Genomic DNA, 22,258 nt, shown 5'->3' on the forward strand with positions numbered 1-22,258 from the left:
AAAAGCTAATCGAGATGGATATGAGTGCACATCAACACTCCACCATGGAACAAGGACGTATCTTGCACTGCAAATATTTGATCATCTTAAAACTGCCTTTCTTGCTTAAGCAGAGACCTTATTGTAACCTCTGCGTCAGCTGAGCTTTAAAGGAGGATGTCAGGACAGCGTACCAAAGTTCCTGCTCATTTCTCTACATTCTCTTATCGTAGTTAGCACATACACCACACCACACAAGAAGAGCTAGACCTGGGATCACCTAAACCAGGTAGGGATCTCTGTAGAAGGGGACAACTACTGGCAAGCAACACTGATCTTTACATAGAGCCTACAAGATGTGGGCAATTAATTGGCTTATAGCTATAAGACCAGCAACACTTAACAGTTAACAGCTCCTTTTTCCACTAACTTGGTGTTCACAGCCCAGGGAGGCTTTTCCTCTTGCCGCACTTGAATGGAGACTCTTCCACAGGGTATTTATTAGGCTGGCGCATGAACAACAGATAAAACACTCTGACATCTTCTTCCGTTTCAAAGTAAAGTGCCAGCAACACAGCCGGGTTTCAGCATATGAGAAATTCAAGCTATAAAAATCACTTTTCTTTGCTATATAGATGCAGAATCCCTCGGCGAGCCTGACCGGGTCTGCCTACAGAAGCACGCCTGTGTTTACAAAGGTAAAGAGCGCAGGTCGTCTGAACCACATAGCTTGTTCTGTAACTACTAGCATTAGATTTAGAGTTTTCTTGCTCCATCAGAAGGTATTTCGAGGCTGGAACATCGGTTCATTTACAATTCAAAAAAGCCAGCATGCTTCATTAGTGATGCTATCAAACTAACATCTTAATTGGTAAACGATCCAGACAGACAGAACCACTTACATGAATTAATCTCATTTATTTCCTACAAAGGAGGCTTATTATGTTGTATCCACTGGAATAGATGTTTCCCCTGCATTTGTATCTTTATTTAAATGCATAAGCAGGCTAAAGCCTTTTAATGAGCACGGGTCTACAGGTGAAAAAACCTCCACTCACAACACACTGCAAATGCATTTAGAATTAAATCAACTATTGTAAGCAAAATAAAAATATGGGCATGAGATCACCTTCTTCACTGAAGGGTGTATCATTCCGCAATAATTGCTTCAATGGGGAAATACTTATGTCAGCCATTTAACATCAATTTTTCCTCCTCCAGGGTCTACAAAACATAAAAGCTACGAAGGGTCAATTAGTGGTATTTGAATGTCGCATTTGTGCTACACCCACCTTACAGGTTCACTGGTACAGAGAATATGATCAGATAATAGATTCTGCCGATTTCCGAATACTACGAAAAAGTAGGTATTGCTACGTCTGTTTGATGTCCTGTCATTTTATTGGGGCAGTGATAAGACAGGAACAAGAACTGCTGTACACATTAGGAGATCGTACATGTTCACAGAGGCAGAGTTAAGTTTACAAGTATCAAATGACCTGAGGTGACAGATTGCTGTACAGAGCCTGCGCTTCCTCTGGCAACGCATGAGCAGATCAGGCACAACGGCAGGAGACTGCCATGCTCTTAGTTATTAATGAAAGTCCTACTGAGCCACGGAGGCATTGTCACCACATATTATAACTAGTGATGAACTCAGGGAAAAAAAAATGCAATACAAGCACATTTTAAACAATTTATCATACTCCCAGTCATGAGGTCATCGCTCCAGTGGGCCAAATTCACAGTAACTAATTCCAAAGTCAGTGGAGTTCTTTCTGTATCACCTTAGTGGCGAGGTGTTTGTACCATCAGGTTCCAGCCAAACCTGAGCTTCCCCTATCTGGATGGTATTTCTCTTGACGGACAGGAAGGGAGATGGTCCCTTTTGTAACTGGGGTGACAGCTGAGGTGGCAAAGGAGGGGAGGGCTGAAGGTCTTTCTTCCATTCTGGCATTATAACCATTTATTTTTTTTCTTTCTTATTTTGAGCAGAGGCTTGTTCGTCAGCTGTTCCTGGTAAGTACACTGCGCATTTTTCGTTAGGCATCTTATCGGTTAATTACCCAAGCATAGTTTTTCCCATCTCATCCAAGATAAAACAATGATGTTCAAAGGGGAGCCAGAAGACAGCATTCAGTGTCAGGCTAAGAGCTTTCAAGTTCTTGGTTTTGACACAAGCACCTGAAAGGCCCCAATTTATTTCACAACACAATGAAAAAGGTACTGTCCCTTTTACATTCAGTCAAAGAACAGTACCCTATATGTTAAGGGAAAACATATCAACCATTCTGACCTGTGATCTTTTCTGGGGTTTAAACTTGTGCAAGAGAAGACAGAATTTAGCAAAAGATTTGTGCCTTGTTTCTTTAAAGTCACAGGAAGAAAGAGCCTTCCTTCACCTTTGCTCCTTCTGAACCCCTGGACTTCCCATGCCCTTTACATCACTTTTTTGCACTTTATTGCTGCCAAGCCCCATCACTAAGTAGCAGTCCTTCTGCAAGGACCAATTCCTACAAGTTAACATTTGGTTTTTATGGTACAACAGCATGCCTGAATTTGTCATTTCAGAGGAAGTCTGCACCCTGGTTATTACAGAAGCTTTTCCAGAAGACTCTGGAATATTTAAATGTGTTGCTGAAAATGAATTTGGATCTGCGGCATCCAGTGCACGTCTCTCTGTTTCCCCAGGTAAGCACATGGATCTCTGAGCAACTAAGCACAAGAGAATTTGCTGCTGCTCAGCATCAGGCAGCGTCACAGATATTTGCCAAGCAGAAGCCAGACCCAAACACTTCTGCAGGCTCAAGAGAAGAGAAATCCCCCAAAAATGCAGTCTGCTTGGGTACTTCTCAAAGCTGGATGCAAGTTGTTCTGTATTTCTGCTTTTGGCCCATCTTCCTCCTGGGTCAAGGATGACAAGGTGGAGGTGTTGTTTTCTCTCACAGAGGAGTCGCATCCCTGAGCTTCATCCCTTCAGGGATCCCACCTTAGCCCAACACACTGGCTGTATCTATAAATGTGTTTATTGTAACACATGACTTGTCTGGCTTGTGCTGAAAGCCATCTCCAAAGAGAACACCACCTTGCATGTAAACCAAAGCTCACCAGCCCTGGTGAGACGTCAGGTTTGGCTAATGCAGCTGTGCAGGTTTTGGTCTATGCAGACCCCAGGCGGGTTGAACTCTCATCCACCTACAGAGACATACCAGTTTCCCTTCCTGTTACCGCGGCATGCTGTACTGGTGAACCACCACTGCTTTCTACCTGACTTGTGGACAATTCCACTTCCAGGAGCAAAAGAGCTGGAAAGCTTTGCGGGTGCTGCCCACAGGCCAGCTGTGCAAGTCACCATGAAGAAACCCACCTTCCCTAGGACCAGCCAAACAGGAGCCAAGGACCGAGATGCGGCTGGCCTGCCATCCTACAGCACAGAGACCCCGGGGCTGGGCAGTCGAGCAGAAGCCACAAACTTCGGCCAGATGAACTCCAAGAGCGAAGCTGAAGATTTTCACAGAGCTTATGAGAATTCGCCTCAGGCTTCACCTCTGCGGTAAGACAAAGAGAAAAATCACATCCCTGGGTTAGTTTTACACAATACTTAGAGGATGAACTTTCTAGAGACACTGGTAATACAACTGCAAAGCTCCCATGCCCCATATCCTAACAGGGAAACGTGCACATGCACTAACCTGAGCTGTTTGCCTAAATAACAATGGGAACGTGTAACACCAGGCTCAGTTTGACAAAGTATGTAACTATCTAAAGGCTCACCTAAGTGCCTAATGGCATTTTCAGAAGTGGCTATCTATAAGTAACTTTAAAAGCATCACCCCAATTAGCCTCTAGAAGACCTTTGGCTCCACAGCAGAGCATGAGGCAAAGATCAAAGTACCCGGGAAATTTCAAGGTACAATTCTGTTGCCACCACCTTCCTCTGTAACCTTGGCCAAGCGGCATCACCTCATGTTTCTGTTTCCCATTCTGTAAGACAGCAATAGAACTCGAGATCCTGCAAGCGTGGTGCAGATTGTACCTGCAAAGCACTCTGTGGAGGAAAAGTACTGAACCAGTGACGCACTGGATAGAATGAACACTGCCCCACACCATGGTAGGGACACTCCTTGCCCAGGAGTGGAGATTTTCCCCCAAGAACAGTGTGTTCCCTCTTAAAACAAGACTCGATCCAATTTTTGCCCCAAATGCAGCTCTCAAGTAGTTTTGTACTTATTGCATTATTAGTTATTCTGTTTAATTGTTCCAGAGAAACAAACCAAGTTAGAACGCACATCTTAGCAATTCCATCCCAGATTTTTGTAGTGTTTCTCGGGTGTTTATAGGCATAACGAAGACCTCGGATGGTGACATTTAAAAGGTCCAAGCCCAGTACTACAGAGGAGTTTCCTCAGTCCTGTTTGTGAAGGGGAGAGCTACGAGGCAGACGTGTGCCTCCTCTCTCAGCCGAATGCCAGCATTGCATTGCAGCGATACCGTTACATCGTGTGTAAATGGCTGTCCGTGACAGAAAGCACTCTCTGTGTTATAGATTATTTTTGGATGTACTCAGCCACTTTAACTAAACTGGTTATTTTAACAATTCTGAACATCCTCCTCCAAATTCACTACAGGAGAGATCATATTTCAGTATAGATCTCTCCGTGCGCCGGAATTTTTTTACTAGATCACTGAGTTAAAACGGGTTTGCTTCAATAACCTGCAGACCGCTAAGAGGAGGCTCTCAGTTTAGCTCCAAGCCCCTCCATGAAATCTAGGCTTGCTCCAGGGAAATCGGCTGGGGCCCTAAGCAGACCCCACTGCAGAATCAAAACCCTGGCTGAAGGTAACTTGCATGCACTTTAGGAGACAGCAACACTGCAAAGCTGCCGAGGGCTTACCTGCGATGAAGCTGTGCATGTGCTGTCGCTGTCTCCAAACATCACAAGCCAAGCATGTGAATGCAGGACCGTGTTCAAGTAAACTTAACTACCCCAGGTCCAAACACCTAGAGATAAGGCTGAGTTTGCTTGGGAGTATCTAACACAGACCAACACTGCATTGCTTGTAATCTTTACCTGAGGATTGTTTTAAACAAGGGCAGGCTGTTAATTGTCTTCTGAGCAAAAATGAAAGCCTTTTATGAAATCTCTGGCATAATTACTTCTTGGAAGGAATGGGGGCAGTAGGAGACATTTGCTAGCTGTCCTTTTAGAACAGGACCAGTTTTCCAACCTCTCTCCAGGTTTCTCAAAGGCAGCAGGAAGCCTGTATTTTGGCATTCCTAGCAAGCAACCTGTGGGGAAGCTCTTTTAGATGATACATGCTGCTTAGGATGACTACTTGTAAAGTTTATTGCTTGCAGCAGTACCAGTGAGCTGTGGTTGCGGTTTTATTCTTAACGTTCTGATTAGTTTGAAATGCAGTACCTGATGTCCTGTATGAAGGGATATAACATACCACCAAAATCAGCTATGTAATAGCTTTCAAAAATTGAGGTTATATAAAGCATTAACTAGTGTATAGAGCTGCAGAGTGCTTTTGACTGACAGCAATGCTGAGCCAGATTTTGGAAGGCATTTACACATCTCAAGATACAGAGAGAAAACTATTAAAATTTCTAGATATACTCATCTGTGAGCATTTAAATATCTTTAAAGCCCACAGTCTTATTGCCATGTGCTTTGAAACATCCTTATGAATGGGACTCAACATTGTAAATGTTGCTGTTACCTCAAATTAAGCAATCATCTCTAATGACTAGCTGTACAATAACTGTCTTGTTATTCAGATTTAGCCATATAACTCTCTCATGTAGCGTATGTGGTTGCAACTGTATTACCAAAGACAAAAAGAAATACCGACAAAGACAGTGATGACAGAACAAAGCTATTACTGGGAATAACTATAAAATGAATGAAGTCCTTGTACTCATACTTCTCCAAATTATTGCTTAGCAACAACCACTCTACAAAAGCTAGAAAATGCAATTCTAGAAGACTGTCACTACCAGCTACTCCTTTCTGAGCCCTTTATATCTGCAGCTCGCAGTGTCCTTCTCAACAGCCTTAAAGAGGCAGAACAAAATCTGCACTGATTATTAACTTTATTAAAGGAACTTAATCCCAGCAAAAGAAGAGGCTTCAGGCACTAAGTATACTGCCAGGTCTTTTAGGTAGCTTTTAAGATTCCTTAATAAATAAGCAAAAGATTCTTAACTTTTTTCCTAGCCTTTTGTTGCTACAGGACTCAAGCAACTAGGAGAACCCGATGAGACACAACGTGTCACCATTCATAGAAAGTAAACTGAAGCAGTACAGAAAAGCTGGTCTTTAACACCTCGCAGTGCTGGTCAGAGTACTATTAAGTCACCCTAGCACAGGCTATGAGATTTATTCCTCTGCCTTTACCAGTTCAGCTCCTAGTTCTTTCAATTTTTTTCCTACCTTTTGGATCTCACATTTTGCTGTTCCTTCTTTTTCACACAAGTCATCCTTAGCTGTGTCCAGCCTTTTAAGTGCATAAAGCTGCCCTTACATTGATGCCTTGCAGGCCAACTTCAGTTCTGAGACAAGCCTACTGCACCCTCATTGAAGTAGATGGGAAGGCAAGGATCCTGTCTGAGCACAGAGTCTGCCCTCGAACATGTTCACAGCTACCTACAGGCAAATGATCGTGCTACAGTTACCTTTTTTTAAGTACTCAACTCTCTCTGTGCAAACTACAGATTATTTTTTTTTTTACCTTAAAAAGCAAATAACGTCTCCAACAACCAGAGACGCACTTCCTCCCTTAATCACTTTCATCACAAGAAATTTAAATAAATTAGGACTCAATTAACACCTGCTATGTAGATTTAGTCTCCAAACGGGGGGGGGGGGGGGGGGGGGCTGATGTTTAAATACAAACACTAAATGTGGATTAACTCTTGAAGATCGCTGTGCTGAACGACTCACCGGTACAACAAAGGGAGAGAAGAGGCAGCTGAAAGAGCACAGGAGGCTGAGCTGCGGTACTAACGGGGCTGGGGTTTTTAAACAGTAGCGTGTATGTTAGGCAAGAGTTGCCAAAGTATAATTAAGATACTTAAAACGCTATAATGTTAATTTAAGATGTAATTAAGCATTGAAGCCTTCGATTAAAGGGATACAAATCACCTCATGCGCCAGCAGGATCTGCTGCTCTTCTGGTGCAAACATCTTTTAAGCCAAGTAAATATCTGTAATAATACAGGCAAACAGCAAAATATCATCAAATAATATTTTACCATCGAGTGTATTTTTTGTTATTCCGTTGATGACTCCAGGCGCGTCCATGAGCAATGCCCGGGCACCGACGGAAGGCTCGGTCGGGTGGCTATTTAGACAACACGTATGTCTGGCTTTCAAGTATCTGTTGCCTTTAAGTCACACAGCCTTAAAGTGTACTTATCACTACAGAGGCAATTAGCTACAGCCAATTAGTAAATGAATTTTAAAAAGGAATTTCATTGAGATAACGAAGTGGGATTTAGGGACGCTTAAGCATATTGCAGCAGCCCTTCCTCGCTGTTATGGGGAAGAAACACCTGCTTTTCAATAGCTGTCGACTTTGGCAATTCTTCGCCCTCTCCTGCTGAAGACAGGGACGCACCCGGGAGCGGGGGAGGCGAGCGACAGCGCCGAGCCCCAGCCGCTTCATCGCGGGGTGGGGAGAGCCGGAGCCGGTGCCGGCAGCTGCCCGCCCGCCGCAGCCGGGCCGGGGCCGGGGCCGGGGCCGCGCCTTGGGGAAACTTGGAGCCCCGGGAGCGGAGCCCCGGCCGCCCCCAGCCAGCAGTGCCCGGGCCCGGCTGCCGGCGGGGCGCGCTGCTCCCGAGGGCCGGCCCCGCGGCGGGGCCGGGCAGCCCCGCAGGCAGGCTCTCCCGCCCCGCAGGCAGGCTCTCCCGCTGCCCCCGCGGGGGATTTGCTGAGCGGGGGCACCTGCCCAAAACCCCGGCCCTTTACCGAAGCGTCCCCGCGAGGCCGGGGCTGGCGGAGACTCTTATTCTGACAGCGGTGCGGGCAGGAGGACAGGCAGGTCCTGCGGTGTCATCGGCTGGCAGCACATTAAAGCCCCCGGTCTTATAACGCTAGGCAGAGGGCTACTATGACAGTCCGGGCCAGCGAATGACGGTCCCTTCCCAAAATACTGGTTACAGCCCAGGTGACAACTCCTAGGCCGTAGGTAAGGTGCTGCGTTTGGTTGTTGGTGGGGTTTTTTTCCACGTCACTTTTTACTTCGAAGCTGGTTAAGCAGCTGGCGTGAGGAATTGCAGTGTGCTGGGTAATGCTGAGATGAAAATGTATCTTTAAGGTGCGGTGGTGTCAAAGGTAACGTGGGAAGCAACAAAGGAGGAAAAAAAAAAAGGAATGGTTTTTTTAGAAAGCAAAGTGTCTCTATTATTACTTAATGTTGTCATCTTGTAACATCAAAAGTCTCTTTAGATGTTTTTTTCCCACCCAAATCAAGGTGGAATGATTTGAGGAAACCATAACTTACCCGTTGCTGTGACAAGTGAATCTGTGCGTGGTATCTTGTTTAAGTGCAGTATTCTGGAAAACTTAGGAAATGCTGGTTTCTGTACATAGCCTGTAGGTAAAATGAATGAATCTGTACCCAGGCAGTGATATAAAAATGGCATAGAAACAAGATTCAACAAGTTTTCTGCACCAGTGAATGAGAACATAGTGTGGACATGCTCCAAAAATTTGAGCCAGCTTCAAATTCCAAGAGCATGACAAGGGGAAAGTTAGGGAATTTTTACTAGAAAACCTCTGTTTACGCACAGTTAATTTACAACTAATATTGATAATTACCTTTAGGAAATGAAAGCTTTGAATCTTTAAAATGACAGCGATGTCTTCAGCTGATCTTCCCCCCATGGGAATTTATGACCTCGCAGAGCCCTTCTTCGGGCTCTCCGATGAGAGGAATACAATATACTGTGTATATATAGCAGCGAAACAGCTGAGCTCAGTGGGGCAAGATTACAATTTTTTCCAGCACATGTAACTGTGTGGATTTATATTCTCATTTTTTATTAGCAGCTTCACATTTATTTTGGGGGGTTATTTATTTATCCTGGAGCTGAAGTTGTTTGTCAGTTTTAACAAACTTGCTCTGTTTGCTCTAATTAAACTTTCCTCGTTCGCGAGTTGATGGAAAGCCCACGTTTAGATATCAAGGACCTGCAAAATAAATGCAGGACCTCTGAGCAGCTCAGCTTGCCCTACTTCATCCTGCAGCTATGGCATTCGGGCAATTATTAGCCCTAAGAGTGAATCTCAGGAAATCACTTCAAACGGAGAAGCACAGTCCTTGGCATTCCAATGTCAATTGGATATAAAAAGCTCTGAATTCAAAAACCATTACAGAAGAAATCAGGATACTTGGTTTCAAAGGTTTCGTTTTAGGCTTAAAACAAAGTGGAACCTGTTTCATGCTTCCCTACGGTGTAAGGAATTCCTCGGCACAAATAGCCAATTCTCCAAGTAATAGTACATTTAGTATTTTGACAGGGCACAAAACTGCAGGATCCAGAGATCTTTAGTTAAGATGATATGTGGCAAATTACGTTGCTTAGCAGTAGTATCTACGGTTATCTGTAGACTTAGCCAGGTGGTGGGTCGTCTCAATAAACCAATTGCTATTTCTTTTAGAATTTACTGGGCTCTTGCAGATAAGATAGCCGCGGTGAGCACTGCACCTGAGTCAGATAGAGTGCGTGACTTGTTATTGTAATCCAAAATGTTCATACAGTTCTGGAATAGTTCTAATCAATCCTAAATCTCTTTATTTTAAGTTCAAGCTTTAATTGTTAGTTGCCTGAACTTCATACTCTTTGGAATGCTAATGACTGCTCACGACACAGTATTTTTGTGATTCAAATGGTGATATACGATTTATTTTATCTGTATTGTCTTCCTTAAGGGAAAATCCACACCAAGAAAGCCTCTATTCCGCAAAGCAAGGGTTCCATTCTATCCAGGAGCCCAGCCAAGAAAGCTTTTGTGGCCTACCACCTATTTTTTACCAGCCACCTATCCAAAGCCAATTATCACCAACAAAAACCCAGGACAGCCGTGAAACCTCTCCTATGAGTGTCCCTAATTTCCCATCCGTTTCCTCTATGTGCCAACCAACCATGTTTAACTACGAACGTCCAAAACACTTTATCCAGTCTAAGAATGTGTGTCAAGGGCAACAGCAGCCTCCGGGACCCACAGCCTCTACCGAGTCAAGCAGACAAATCAAACAGTCCTCCATCCTAATACAGCCTCGTAACCCAAGTGGGCAGAAATTCTCCTCCTCGTCATCGCTGAGCTCTTCAATCACGCTCTCCTCGCCTTCCTGTAGTGCCCCTAAGGAATCCATATATCCCGTCACACCTGCATCTGCGCAGTCTCCTGCTAGCTCATCATCTGGGCAACGGCTTATATCCATGCCTAACCAACCCCCCGCAGCATTCCTGTGCTCAGTGCTACCCTCGCAGCCCGACTATAACAGCCAAACTCCTTCTCCTATGGAACCTCAGTAAGTATATACAGGCTTCTAACCTCCCCTTGCTTTCCTCTGGCCTGGCCTCTCCCATGCACTGACCATCCCAAATCCAACTGTCCGGTGAAATGCCAGCTCGGCTGAAGCCAATGGTACAACCCCCATTGACTTCTGATGTTCGAGGCAGGACTCTGCATGAATCGGGTTAGGAGGCTCAGCGCTTGCCCTCGGTGTCTGTGTGGGAGAGATGGGTATCCACCAGGAATTAAACTGCAGAGAAGTCATGTCGCTGGCTGCTGTGCAGGTTTCCTGGGGTAGGTTGAACAGTTTAGTTTGATTTGATGGAAATCACTTGTTTAAGGGTATCCAGAACCCATCTCAAATTAATTTCTCTCAACAAACATGGCTTATGAATGAAGGCAGGGAGGAAGGCAGTAGTATTTCCCACATATAAGCAACTTTAAGATTCCTAGTAAGTCTCAGCAGTATCTCCAGGTTCCACATCACGATGGGACTCTACACTCACCGACAACAGAGTTTTCATTAATCGTACGTGCTAACAGAAAGGCAGCCACTTGAAAATTTCACCCCTTCAGACCAAAGACCAAATTCTTTCCTGAATATGTATTATATCATTTTGCCTTTGGGCTGCAATCCAAATATCTCCCAAGGTCAGTGAGATCTCAAAGGGAGCTGGGTCTTGCCTTCTCACCAAGCTGTATTCCTGCCAATATTAGCTGGAGGTCCTGGGGAAAGTCGGTGTAGAATATGCAACAAACACTCAACCGAAGATATTAGAAACGTGACAGGGGCAGGGGAGTCCTGCTGGCTTGGATATAAATTCAGGTTTAAGTGTCAGTTCGTATTCAGGAGATCTGAATGTTTCTGGGGCTTTTTTGAATTGCAGCACTGTGGGAAGCAGAAAGGTAAGACGGAGTGGGCTAGCTGGGGCACTCAGGAGTGTTTCTTAAAAGTACTGCAGGAGTGTGTGGGGGTTAGGTACGCATCTGGAGTAACCGCTGGGTTTTGTGTATGTAGTGTGGGCTTGTTTGTTTTCATAGCAAAGGGCTTTGGTGCCTCACTATGCTTTTCATATAAGCTGCTCTTAAATGCAACATCCTGTGAGTTGAGGAATTATTTTCCTAATCACCCTACAAATGGGCAAACGGGGACGTGAGACATATTAATCTGCTGGGCAAATTATTAAAGTTTTTAAGTTATAACTTGGGCAAGTTATTAAGTCCAAGGAGTGCTGGGAATACGTACCAGAATTATAGCCCTTCTACCCTATTCTAATCAGCAGAACAAATTCCCAAGCGACAGGAGGAAGAGGATTTTGAATAGAAATAATTGCTGAACGCAACTGCAGCATACGAGGCCCCGCTGCATGTAACGAACCGGGTTAGACCCTGTCAGCACAGAGTGCTGAGACCTCTAGTAGACCTTCGCAACCCGTTTTGAGGGATGCTCCTCTTTTCCTAGCACCTTTCAGAATCAAGTCTACTATCTAACTCCAAGACTTGATTGTGTCTCTTGACTATGGATTACAGGATCAAGCTATGTGGGGGGTTGCAGCAAGGGCTCCTAAAGACCCAGCCTAGCTTGGGGTAAGCTTGGCTATTGAACATCTAAACAGAAATGCTACATGAAGTAACTTTCTGGGGCCAATAAGAAGAGGACAACTAATAAGCTATATGTTCATACCCAATCAACTAGTTTGTGACCTTGCTGTGGGTTTGCAGCACCTAGGACCTTTTTAACAATTGAAACTGTAGAGGAATGCAGTTTTTGAGGGAGAACTTGCTCCTGGACAGACTCACATTGCTCACTGGAGTTAGTGGCTCCCTCAAAACACTGCACACACCCGAATCAGGCAGGGGCCACTGCAGGATGTAGGGATGCTGAACCGTGACCCACAGCAAACTGCTGCAAGTGTTGTGGGAGGACGCTCAATGACTTGGCTAGACCATGATGCTTCCCCTTAAGTTTTTAATACTCAATTATGTCACCTAGCCTATCTATCTCCCAAATGCTTTATGGGTTCATCTGAACCACAGTCTCTAGGCAGTAGGTTCATATTTTTGCGTGTATTCTATGAAGTCATAGCAAACGGTTAAGCAGGCCTACGGGAATAACTTTGTTTTCTCTTCCTGCATGAGTAGTTACTCACAACCAATGTATAACAAACAAGCTAGCATCAACTCTATGCAGAAGACATCAGACCAAGAAATTCGAGGAACAAAAGAGGCCCTCATTCAGGACTTGGAAAAGAAACTCCGATGCAAAGACAACCTTCTCCAGAATGGCAACCAGGTAAGGGAAATCTGCTGATTAAAGAACCAGTTTGCTCCAACTCTCGGTAGAGCAAGCAGGGATGCAGAGACTAGTTCTAGTGTCCAAGAGGCTGGAGCCTCCAAACTGAGCTGAAAGCAGAAAGAAATGCAAGAGCAACACTGCCCAAACACCTTTACTCAGAACCTCAACAGATCCCAGCAAGAGTTCTTTGAGCCATTTATGACCAGAATATTCTTTCAGTGTGAGGTGGCTGAATTTTTCCATTAGAAATGTAAAAAACCATCTCTTCCAACAGTGACTCCATTTTTAATCATGGCTCAGGGCTGGTGTAAAAGGTGTGGTTCTGAATGATTTACATCCAACCTCTTCGTTTCCCAACACCCTCTCCACCGTTATTTTTGCTATTAGAATGCAAATAGCTGTACTGGTGGGCCAGGTTCAGCTCAGCCCTGAGAAGATCCTTCCCAGTAGAGGAGCAGCACATGGTTAGTGCATGATGAAAGCTGGCCTGAATGTGTGGCAAGACAGATGGTTGCTGTAAGTCTGTCTGTAGGCATCTGTTGTGGCAACTGAATGTCTGCATCTCCTGTGACTTCAGTAAGGGATGCGTTGACTTCTGAAAGCCACCTGATGCAGCAAGATGGCTTTGAGCTGCTATTACCTTTCCCTCTTCTCCTACCTTCTTGGCCAGCATACACCTTTCAAGCTGTCTTTGAATTTGTGCAATCAAATTAATAAGGGTAGGGTCAGGAGTAAGGTACATACACACAAGAGAAAGGTACACGTTTAGAGCCGTGGCACAAACTTGAACTCTCTGCTGGGGATCCTGCTGAACATCACATCCAGAGACAACTAGAAACCCAGGGAGAATGCCTCAGTTCTCCAGACACAATTTCACCTCGGTTTTCAATGCTGGGATTAATAAACCACCCCAAATCATTAGAAACTTGGAGAAGTACCAGTATTTGAAAGCTCATTCTAGAGACCATCAACCGCATGTGGTAAACCTCTTTGATTTCTTTTTATATGAACAACAACATATCAAAGAAATTACATGAGCTTTTATCATAAAGTCTGTCTCCTATAAGAAGGTCTCTTATTCTCAGTACCTACTTATTTATTCTGCAAAGGGACAAAATACAATCCCCTTTATGAAGAAATCCAAATCTGGGAGAAAAATTTGCTTACCAGTAGGGAAGCACGTTACAGCAAGCTAGAGCGAGCAGGTCTCTAAGGTAGGAACTTTCCTGCTGCCTGGAAGCAGACTGGTAAAAGCTCAGTGTTTATAGTTTCCATCTTCTTTCCCCTGAAGTAGAAAGGAGTTTTTCCATTACCATCAGTGGGAACAGGTTGGTGTCATATATATGATTTTAAATATTGAAGGACAAAAAAAAAATATTAGGTCAAATCTGACTTAATATGTCCCTAACAGGAATGTTCTATCTGCTGTAAGAAAGCTTGCCATTGCAAGCCAGCTTTTCTTCCCATAGGAAGCCAGGCTAAAAATAGGGCTTATGCAATCGCCACTCTGTGTCCTCCTCCCCTTGTCCTCCAACAACGTCTGAACCAACTGGCCGATCTCAGCCACACTTGATACGGCCGTAACAACCTCAGGGATATTAAGCTCTCACAGGTTTTGCAAAAGGTGTGTCTTGCTGTCTTCTAAAGAAAAGTCCCACAAGCCTCCCCAAACCCTTATCTACCCAGGAGTAGCCACATACATGTCCTGTACACAGTAGAAATTCAGTCAGAGCTTGTCCCCACTTCACAAAATCCAAACCCAAGGTAAACTTTGTGGGAAGCGAAGTGTCAGGTCTTCTGCTGCTCAGGGGACTAACATACTCAATCTCTTCTAAAGTAACCCAACTGACAGAACTTGAATTTAGCTCTGCTCACATTTATCCCTGTGTGCTGCATCCGTATTGTACGAACTTAGTGTTACGTGACTGAAACGCGTTCTTGCCTCCTCTCAGGACAGCATACAACATTTCATAAGGCGGCTGTTGCACTGGCATAAGCTTCCCTTGTGCTTTCAGGGGTACTGGTGCTCCTCTCTGGCTGTATCTGCTTATGGTGTGGCTCTTGCTTTTTTGGGCGTAGGGGATGCTAGCACCCATCATGCGTCCAGCTCCTGAAGTAAATCCACAGCTGAATGACTTGGGAAGTTTTCCCAGTGCTAACAGAAAGGTACCCTGGGACTTACTCTGGCTTCTGAGATAATGCCATCAGCTACCCATAAATAATCCCAGCAGAGAAAGAGGAGGAGTGGAAGGCCACAGATGGCATTAGAGAGGCTTTGATGAACAGGCAGTTTAATCTTTTATGCATTTCAGCGCTGTATATATTGAGGCTGACTTCAGTAGGCATCACGGATTGCAAACCCTCTGGAACAGACGTGGTGTTTCTATTCAGCCGCTGCTTTCATTGACAACACCCTGAATTTGTAGCATATTAATGTGCTCTTACAAGCTGATCTGAAATAGTAAATGGACTTCTGACTAGAATTACTTTCCGCTCTGCTTTAAGCGATTAACTTATGAAGAAAGAATGGCTCGCAGGCTGCTCGGACCAGTAAATGCTGCATCTGTGTTGGAAGCACAAAGTGAAGACAACATGCAGAACGCACAGGTAAACGGGGACCTGTCTCTTGAACAATGATTTCCTGGCGACTGTGCTGTGACCTGAATAGGGTGGAGAGTTGAGGTTTTCTTGGTACCAGTGCAGGAGAGGGAAGGGGACAGCTCTCACTGGCAGAGGTCTGTATAGTAGGGATTTGGGTTTTTTTTTGGGGGGATGGTGGCAGAGGCAGGGAATTTAAGCACCATCCCCTTGCTGGGCCTGATCTGTAGAAATGACCTCTCCAGGGAGGAATTGCAACAGCTGCTGCACAGCATATTACACCCTGCCTGTGACAGGCAGGGAGCAGCGCAGCGAGGGATACAGGTACCCACTCTCTAACAGCCCGAGTTCAGACTTGGCCAGGACAGCAAGATTTACACCTGTCACCGTTTGGAATAAGTGACATTGACTACAAGAGGTCAGGGCCTTGGGGTGGGATCGCTTGGGTTTTAGCCCTTCCAAGGGTCTGCAATCATGAAGAGAAGGCAAAGCAGTTATTTTAGCAGCCCACATGTTGATAGACAAGAGTCTGTTACTACTGGCATTTTCAAAAGCATTTTAATTGGAGACTTGCATCATTCATTGGTTATTCAGGCCAGTTAAAAGCTCTCTTTGGCACTTCTGTGATCAAAGTTAGTGGAAATGTCTGTGATGTGGCACTGGGTACCTGTGCAGCCAAAGAAAACATCCCTCCTGCTGCATGCACGCAGAGAGGCAGCAGGCTGGCATACACCTTCCAAAGTGCAGTTAGCAAAAATCTTCAATGAAAGAGACACTTAAGATCACAGCAAGGGAGGAATATAGAATTTGAGCTATTTCTCCCCAACAGTCACCTGACAACAGCAGGCAAGAAGGCAATATTATGGATTTCAGAGAGCAAGGGAAACCTCATCTTTTGCAGAGAACAAGGAAACATTCCGTCAAAACATAATGACTGACAACTTTTCAGGGTGTGTGAAATGCTGCATAAAAATGAGCATTGGAAAGAGAGTTTGGCTTACGTTTGGGAGATCTTATTCCCATTGTTCAGTATTATTTTTAGATATTGTAGTCACTGATTCACTCAGCCTCCTCAGGAACTTAGCCACACAGTCAGTCCATATAATACAGCATTAGAATTATCACCAGCAACTTCATCACTACAGCATCATTTCACAAGACAAGTAATAATTGTACAGACCTTGTGTAAATGAGCAGATACAAGTAATTGCCTTTGGACTCAGCATTGAGCTCAGTCCAGCAAAACCCTTATTCATGCAATGCTCCCCCTGAACTGCTTCTGTGCTTGGAGTTTAAACCCAGGCTTAAACATTCCACAGGACTGGGCTACAGAGCACAGAACCAAGCATGGTGATGGCTCAATGCAAACACCCTTGAAATTTCCATGCAGTGTTTCCTCTGTCTGACTCCATTGCTAAAATGAGGCACTGGTAATAAACTCTGCTTGTATTTTCCAAACATCCAAGTTCCTAGCAGGAATCAATCCTGGGTACTTTAGCAGATTTATTCATGTGATTGTGGAGTTGTCAGCAAGCTTAGTTGGTGCTGTGATCTAGAAAGAAAAATATTTTCCAGCTCAGCATGCGTTCATTGCTATTGGTACCATATTTAAGTGGGCACAATACAGTGCTCTTGCCAGCGATTCCACTTCTATTCCTGCTATAGGGAAGGACACTCCGTACTTAGCTCTCATTTTAGATACTGCCAGGAGTACTACTCCCCTCTAACAAAGGTTATTGGCTGGCCAAAAGCCTTGTGTGCCAAACAAAACTGCTGCACCTACCACCTGTGCAGAGCAATGAGAAGTTGTCCCATTCTATTAATAGTACTTGTTACTGTCATGGCGAAGCCTAGGGTGAAAAAAGAGCGTATTAGCTCCTGATGCAAGTTTCTTTACCTCTTGTCCCAATGACTTCTGAAGTATTCAGTTTGGTTTTAAGCAGCAGTCAGTATACTAACTTAAATACTAACTTAAATACTAACTGAACTTCTCGTTCAGTTTATAGATAAAACTTTCTCCCTAAGTTAACTCACCTCTCCTCTTCCTCTTTCCAAGCACCAGAATGCAGAAAACATCAGGCTGCAGGTTCCTACAACACACGTAAGGTAATGCATGAATTTGTGCTGTGCTACTCTTCAAGACCTTATTTCAAATGTTTCTAGACAGTGTTAGTTTTACTTCACTACTTATCACTTTTTCTGAAGTAGTAATTACTAATTTCATTCACTCCTTTTCAACTAAAATGCTACCATTTGTGGACGGTTGATGATGCCTATGATCTTAATCCAGTCAATTCTAAGCATAACACTAAAGGTTTAAAGATTCCACATACGTAGGGCAAATATGCTTCGTATTCTAGAAGATGTATCTCTAGTCAAAGCAAGGTCTGACAATGTAAATGATGAAACACAGCCTACATTGCTCTTGTAAATTCCTTTGGATATTAGGCAAAGATGAAGGTTTCATAAGTTATGCTTCTGTGTTGAATTGAACAACTCAAGCAAGATAAGCGGTCATTCAAAACTTGTGCCTTACAGCTGAAAACCAAGCCAGAACTGTAGTGCTGGATTCCTAAACATGTTGAGGGACTCTAGCTGCAATCGGTGCTTCAATGTCATTTGTGCTATCATAACTTTTACACAATTAACTGTTTCTGTCCACTTTTTAGGAGCAGACCGTCCTCAAGAGGAGATGAACGTGGACATGACTCAATCCAGGAAAAGTTTTTTCAGCCACGTTTTACACAAGTGCCTGAAGATGTAATTATTGAGGAGGGGCGATTCTGCAGACTCGACTTCAAAGTAATACCAGCCTTTCACTTTCAGTCCGATTAGCTCTGTGGGGTGTGTGGCATGAAGAGAGGGCTCTGAGCCGCGGTGTCTTTGCACTTTAACAAGCCAGAGCACTAACAGCAGATGGTGCAGGGTTTCTCCAGGCAATGTAAACAAGAAATAGGAGATGGGTAAATGTTTCAGCATTTTCCCTTGGAAAATGTAAGTGGAATTAGCTGCATAAGAATACGGTTAAAGCTAAACAGTGGTAAATATGGACCACCACAGAAGACCTTCTAGACCTCATTGGGAAGAATGAATATTAAGGCCCTACCGAAAGAAGGCCTTTAGGGAGGTGACCTTGTGCTTTGCACTGGGACTCCACTGACTTCAGTGGACACATGCTGGACACATGTCCAGCAAGACCTGTTTAGGACAAGCCTGGCTGTAATGAGTCTTCTCTGAGGTAACTGTGCCCTTGCTGGAGCAGACAATCTGGCAAGGAAGTGCCCTAATTACAAACAAACAAAACGCCAGAATGGCCTGAAGCTGCATGGCAATCGTACCAACCCCAGGGTAAGAAAGAACCTAGGTCTTCCGCACGTGCGACTTTACTGCAAAGGCTGTTTGCTGGTTGTGGTTCGGCTTGGTTTTTCCTAATCACTTCCAATCCATTTTTCTTAAGTAAACTCTTGCCAGATTTTGGCATGACCTTTAGTCATTTTGCTGCAAATTGCTTAACTTCTGAATGTCATGGACAACCTGGAGCTTGTCTACAGGACAGTTTATTTACATACATTATCAAAACAGTATGGGTGCCAGCACTGCTGACAGTGCTAGCTGTGGGATTAAACGGCTGAGTTCCCCCCCTCCATGAACCCACAATGAGTACTTTTGGCCTAATCCAAACTACCTCACAGGATGGAAACAACGGGGGTTTGCAGGAAGAGCATCCACTGTCTTGTAGCTACAGCTCATCTCTCCTCATGAGCACCTCATGAGGCACCTCATGAGCCTTCCTCTCTGTGCAGCACCACATTAATATTCAAAACTAGGCAAGACTGTAAAATTTTGCAGTAGGATCATGATTTGATCATCTATTGGCATCAAACTCCCTATAGCATTGAAGGGCTTTTATTATCTTAAAGCTCTTTAACTCTTCACTGCTTTCCTCTCCTTCACAGGTTAGTGGGCTGCCGACTCCAGATGTGATGTGGTATCAGAATGGAAGGATGGTTCATCAAGATCAGTTCCATAAAATGATAGTGTCAGAAAAGGGATTCCACTCATTTATTTTCGAAGCAGTCAAATCATCTGATGCAGGGACATACGAATGTGTGGCTGTCAACCGTGCAGGAGAATCATCTTTCGCAGTAAAAGTGGAAGTAATTGGTAAGACTGAGAGCACTTATAATTACCTGGCCACACCTGGAAAATCACAGTAATCTAACACCTTCCTCTGTGTGTTTGGGACATAAAACAATTAAGAAGCAGAGGTAGATCTCCAGATATTCAGGCTCAAACTATAACAAACACCTTACTTTTTCCAAGACTATTTTAATACATACATCTGGAATGCCGTATTTCTTCAAAGCACTTCTAGTGGGATATTTAGATGTAGTGGGATGTCCAGAATTTGAGAGTTATTAATCTCCCAGAATTGGTAATATATGTTGATTGGCTCTCCTCCTAAAGTGGATTGTGTCTACTAAACCCTTATGCTCATGGGAATTGCCTGTAGGCTAAGGATTTGCAGTAAGGAACATGTGTCCTGCTGAATTTAGCATTCTGAAATCTTAAAAAACAAGCCTGATATTAGCATTCAATACTTACAGTAACTCCTTCTTATCTTTCCTCTTTAATTTAGCAAAAGAACATCACACACCTCCAACTTTCATCTTCAAGCCACAAAGCAAAAAGGTTTTTGAAGGAGATACAGCCAGACTCGAATGCCAGATCTCTGCTATCCCAACACCCCGGATTTACTGGAAAAGAAACAACGAAATGGTACAATATAATACAGACCGAATAAGGTATCCTACTAATGAGTTGGCTGTTGGTGTGTTAGGAAACAATAACCAGTATTTGTTAAGGCAAATTTGAATTGGCTGGTTTCTAAAAGCAGCAAGCTGGAAAGCTAGATCTGCCCCTCGTTTATGACCCATGGTGAACAGGCCCATGTGCTGGACAGGCACGATGCTCAGAGTCTTGTTTTGAGGGCACACAGAGAAAACTGTGACCAGATGCCCCTCTGAATTCTAGCAGCAGTAACCAGGCCCTTGGAGAAGCATGGCTTTAGGACTGAAACATGCAATGCATTCATCATGCCCTGAGGCTGTGGGGCTACAGAAGGACCTTGATGCCACCTGAATGGTACCAGGATGTGAGTCACTGGTGGCTCATAACACAAATGCAGTGTTTATGTCTAAAGAGTTTAGACACAAACTCCTGCAGTGCCCTGCAAGAATTGTTCTAGGGCTTTCTCAGCTCCTCAGCATGTAAACCGACTCTCTGATTTCAATGTCTTCACTCCTTCCCCTCCAAGCACTTACACATAAACACCTTCATTTTTCAGCTTGTTACATGACAATACTGGAAGGATTTGCCTCCTGATTCATAATGCAAACAAGAAAGATGCTGGTTGGTATACTGTATCTGCTGTCAACGGAGCAGGTGTGGCCACATGCCATGCCAGGCTGGAGGTTGCAAGTAAGTACCACGTCACAGTGCCACAGCCACGACTGAAACTGCCACTGGCACTTGTATTCAGAACAGACCCCCAAGATTAAATCATAGAATCATTTAGGTTGGAAAAGACCTTTAAGATCATCGAGTCCAACTGCAAACCTAACACTGCCATTAACCTAATAAAGCTTGGACTGCTGGCAGGATTTCTTTCCCAAGATACTGAAACTAGGCAGAAAGTAACTACCTCAGGAAAAACTCCTATTTGTTTAGTGCCAAGACACTATGTGATGTGTCCTTTGCATATTGTATGCATCTGCTGTCTGCGCTGTTTAGACTACAACTTGATTGATACCAAGAAGGAAGGTGAATATAGTCCTTTCCATATATCTCTGGTGTCTGAGATATGAGCTTGCCTGTTAAATTCTTCCTAAGGGGTTTCTGTTTTATGTTGCAGATAAAAAGCAATTGGGTTGCTCTACCATGGGTCTTTCCACAGTCTGGGAAGACACTGAAAGAGGCTTTTTTCTCTCTTCCAGCACATGCAAACAAGCCAGTTCCAGTCCCCAAGCAGTTACGGGTTCGACCAACTTTTAGCAAGTATTTGGCACTTAATGGAAGAGGACTGGATGTGAAACAAGCTTTCTCACCAGAAGGAGAGTTTCAGCGTTTGGCTGAGCAGTCTGGACTGTATGAAAGTGATGAACTTTAACTGGAAATGAAGAGGAAAACTCACACCTATGAGACAAATACAACATAGATGCAGTTAACTGGTGATTGCTCTAATTAGCAAAATACCTATCTACATATTTTTACTTTGACTCTTGCACATTCAGCTGTTCCCATTTTACCATGTTAGATTTTATTTATATGGGTTGGTGAATATAACCATTTACTGAGTATTGTATTTTAACTATAAAGCCTAAGAAAGCCGGATAATTAGTTTTTACAAGTGTGGGTGGTTTTAGTTCCACCTGTGCTTGGTTACATGCTAAAGTAGATTGGTTTGTACTGCTTCTCTAATATCACTCTTGATAATATCAGAAGTCTGTACTGTCTGAATACTAAAACCAAATAGACTAGAGTGTTTTTAAGAGAATAAATTAGAGGCAAATAAAATTTTAAATATCCAACACTGGCTGTGACTCTTCCTTGATCTGTTAAAACCAGCTACAGCTGTCTGGCATCAGCTGCAGCCTGGCAAAGATGGATCCGTACCCTATTAAGTCTGCCACTGGTCCCCTCTCTTTCTTGCTCTCCCCATTACCTGTCTCCTGACAGCTATAAGCTATTTAGCATTAACTAGATGCTGACACTCCCTTAACACTAAAACATGTCAGTGAATATTTTTTTCTCCTTGCACACTTTGACCCAAAGCTGCACTGTATAATATGAAGTG

General features: G+C 44.0%; 1 protein-coding gene and 1 long non-coding RNA gene across 4 annotated transcripts; one reads left to right on the forward strand and one right to left on the reverse strand.

Annotated features, from left to right (window-relative positions):
• The first annotated feature begins 614 nt into the window (after nt 1-614).
• MYOT (myotilin) lies at nt 615-21,986 on the forward strand. Of its 2 annotated transcripts, XM_075509900.1 has the most exons (14): nt 615-677; nt 1,201-1,342; nt 1,975-1,998; nt 2,551-2,670; nt 3,274-3,532; nt 9,922-10,524; nt 12,651-12,801; nt 15,310-15,411; nt 17,459-17,508; nt 18,072-18,204; nt 19,359-19,566; nt 20,042-20,207; nt 20,750-20,883; nt 21,399-21,986. In XM_075509900.1, the coding sequence occupies exons 1-14, from the start codon at nt 615-617 to the stop codon at nt 21,569-21,571; spliced, it is 2,328 nt and encodes a 775-aa protein (XP_075366015.1). In that variant the 3' UTR covers nt 21,572-21,986. The 2 variants fall into 2 exon arrangements, with proteins under 2 accessions (XP_075366015.1, XP_075366014.1); XM_075509899.1 differs by lacking the exons at nt 615-677; nt 1,201-1,342; nt 1,975-1,998; ... (1 more) ...; nt 3,274-3,532; nt 9,922-10,524 and adding an exon at nt 8,137-8,175.
• Nucleotides 3,412-14,081, reverse strand: LOC142413605 (uncharacterized). 2 transcript variants are annotated; one of them, XR_012776861.1, is made up of 3 exons: nt 13,972-14,081; nt 8,491-8,543; nt 3,412-3,527 (listed from the first exon to the last, which is right to left on the reverse strand). It is a non-coding gene; the product is annotated as an uncharacterized LOC142413605 (long non-coding RNA). The 2 variants fall into 2 exon arrangements; XR_012776860.1 differs by lacking the exon at nt 13,972-14,081 and adding an exon at nt 8,808-8,898.
• Nucleotides 21,987-22,258: the final 272 nt, after the last annotated feature.

This window comes from Mycteria americana, chromosome 8, assembly GCF_035582795.1.
Source record: "Mycteria americana isolate JAX WOST 10 ecotype Jacksonville Zoo and Gardens chromosome 8, USCA_MyAme_1.0, whole genome shotgun sequence".
Lineage (NCBI taxonomy): Eukaryota > Metazoa > Chordata > Aves > Ciconiiformes > Ciconiidae > Mycteria > Mycteria americana.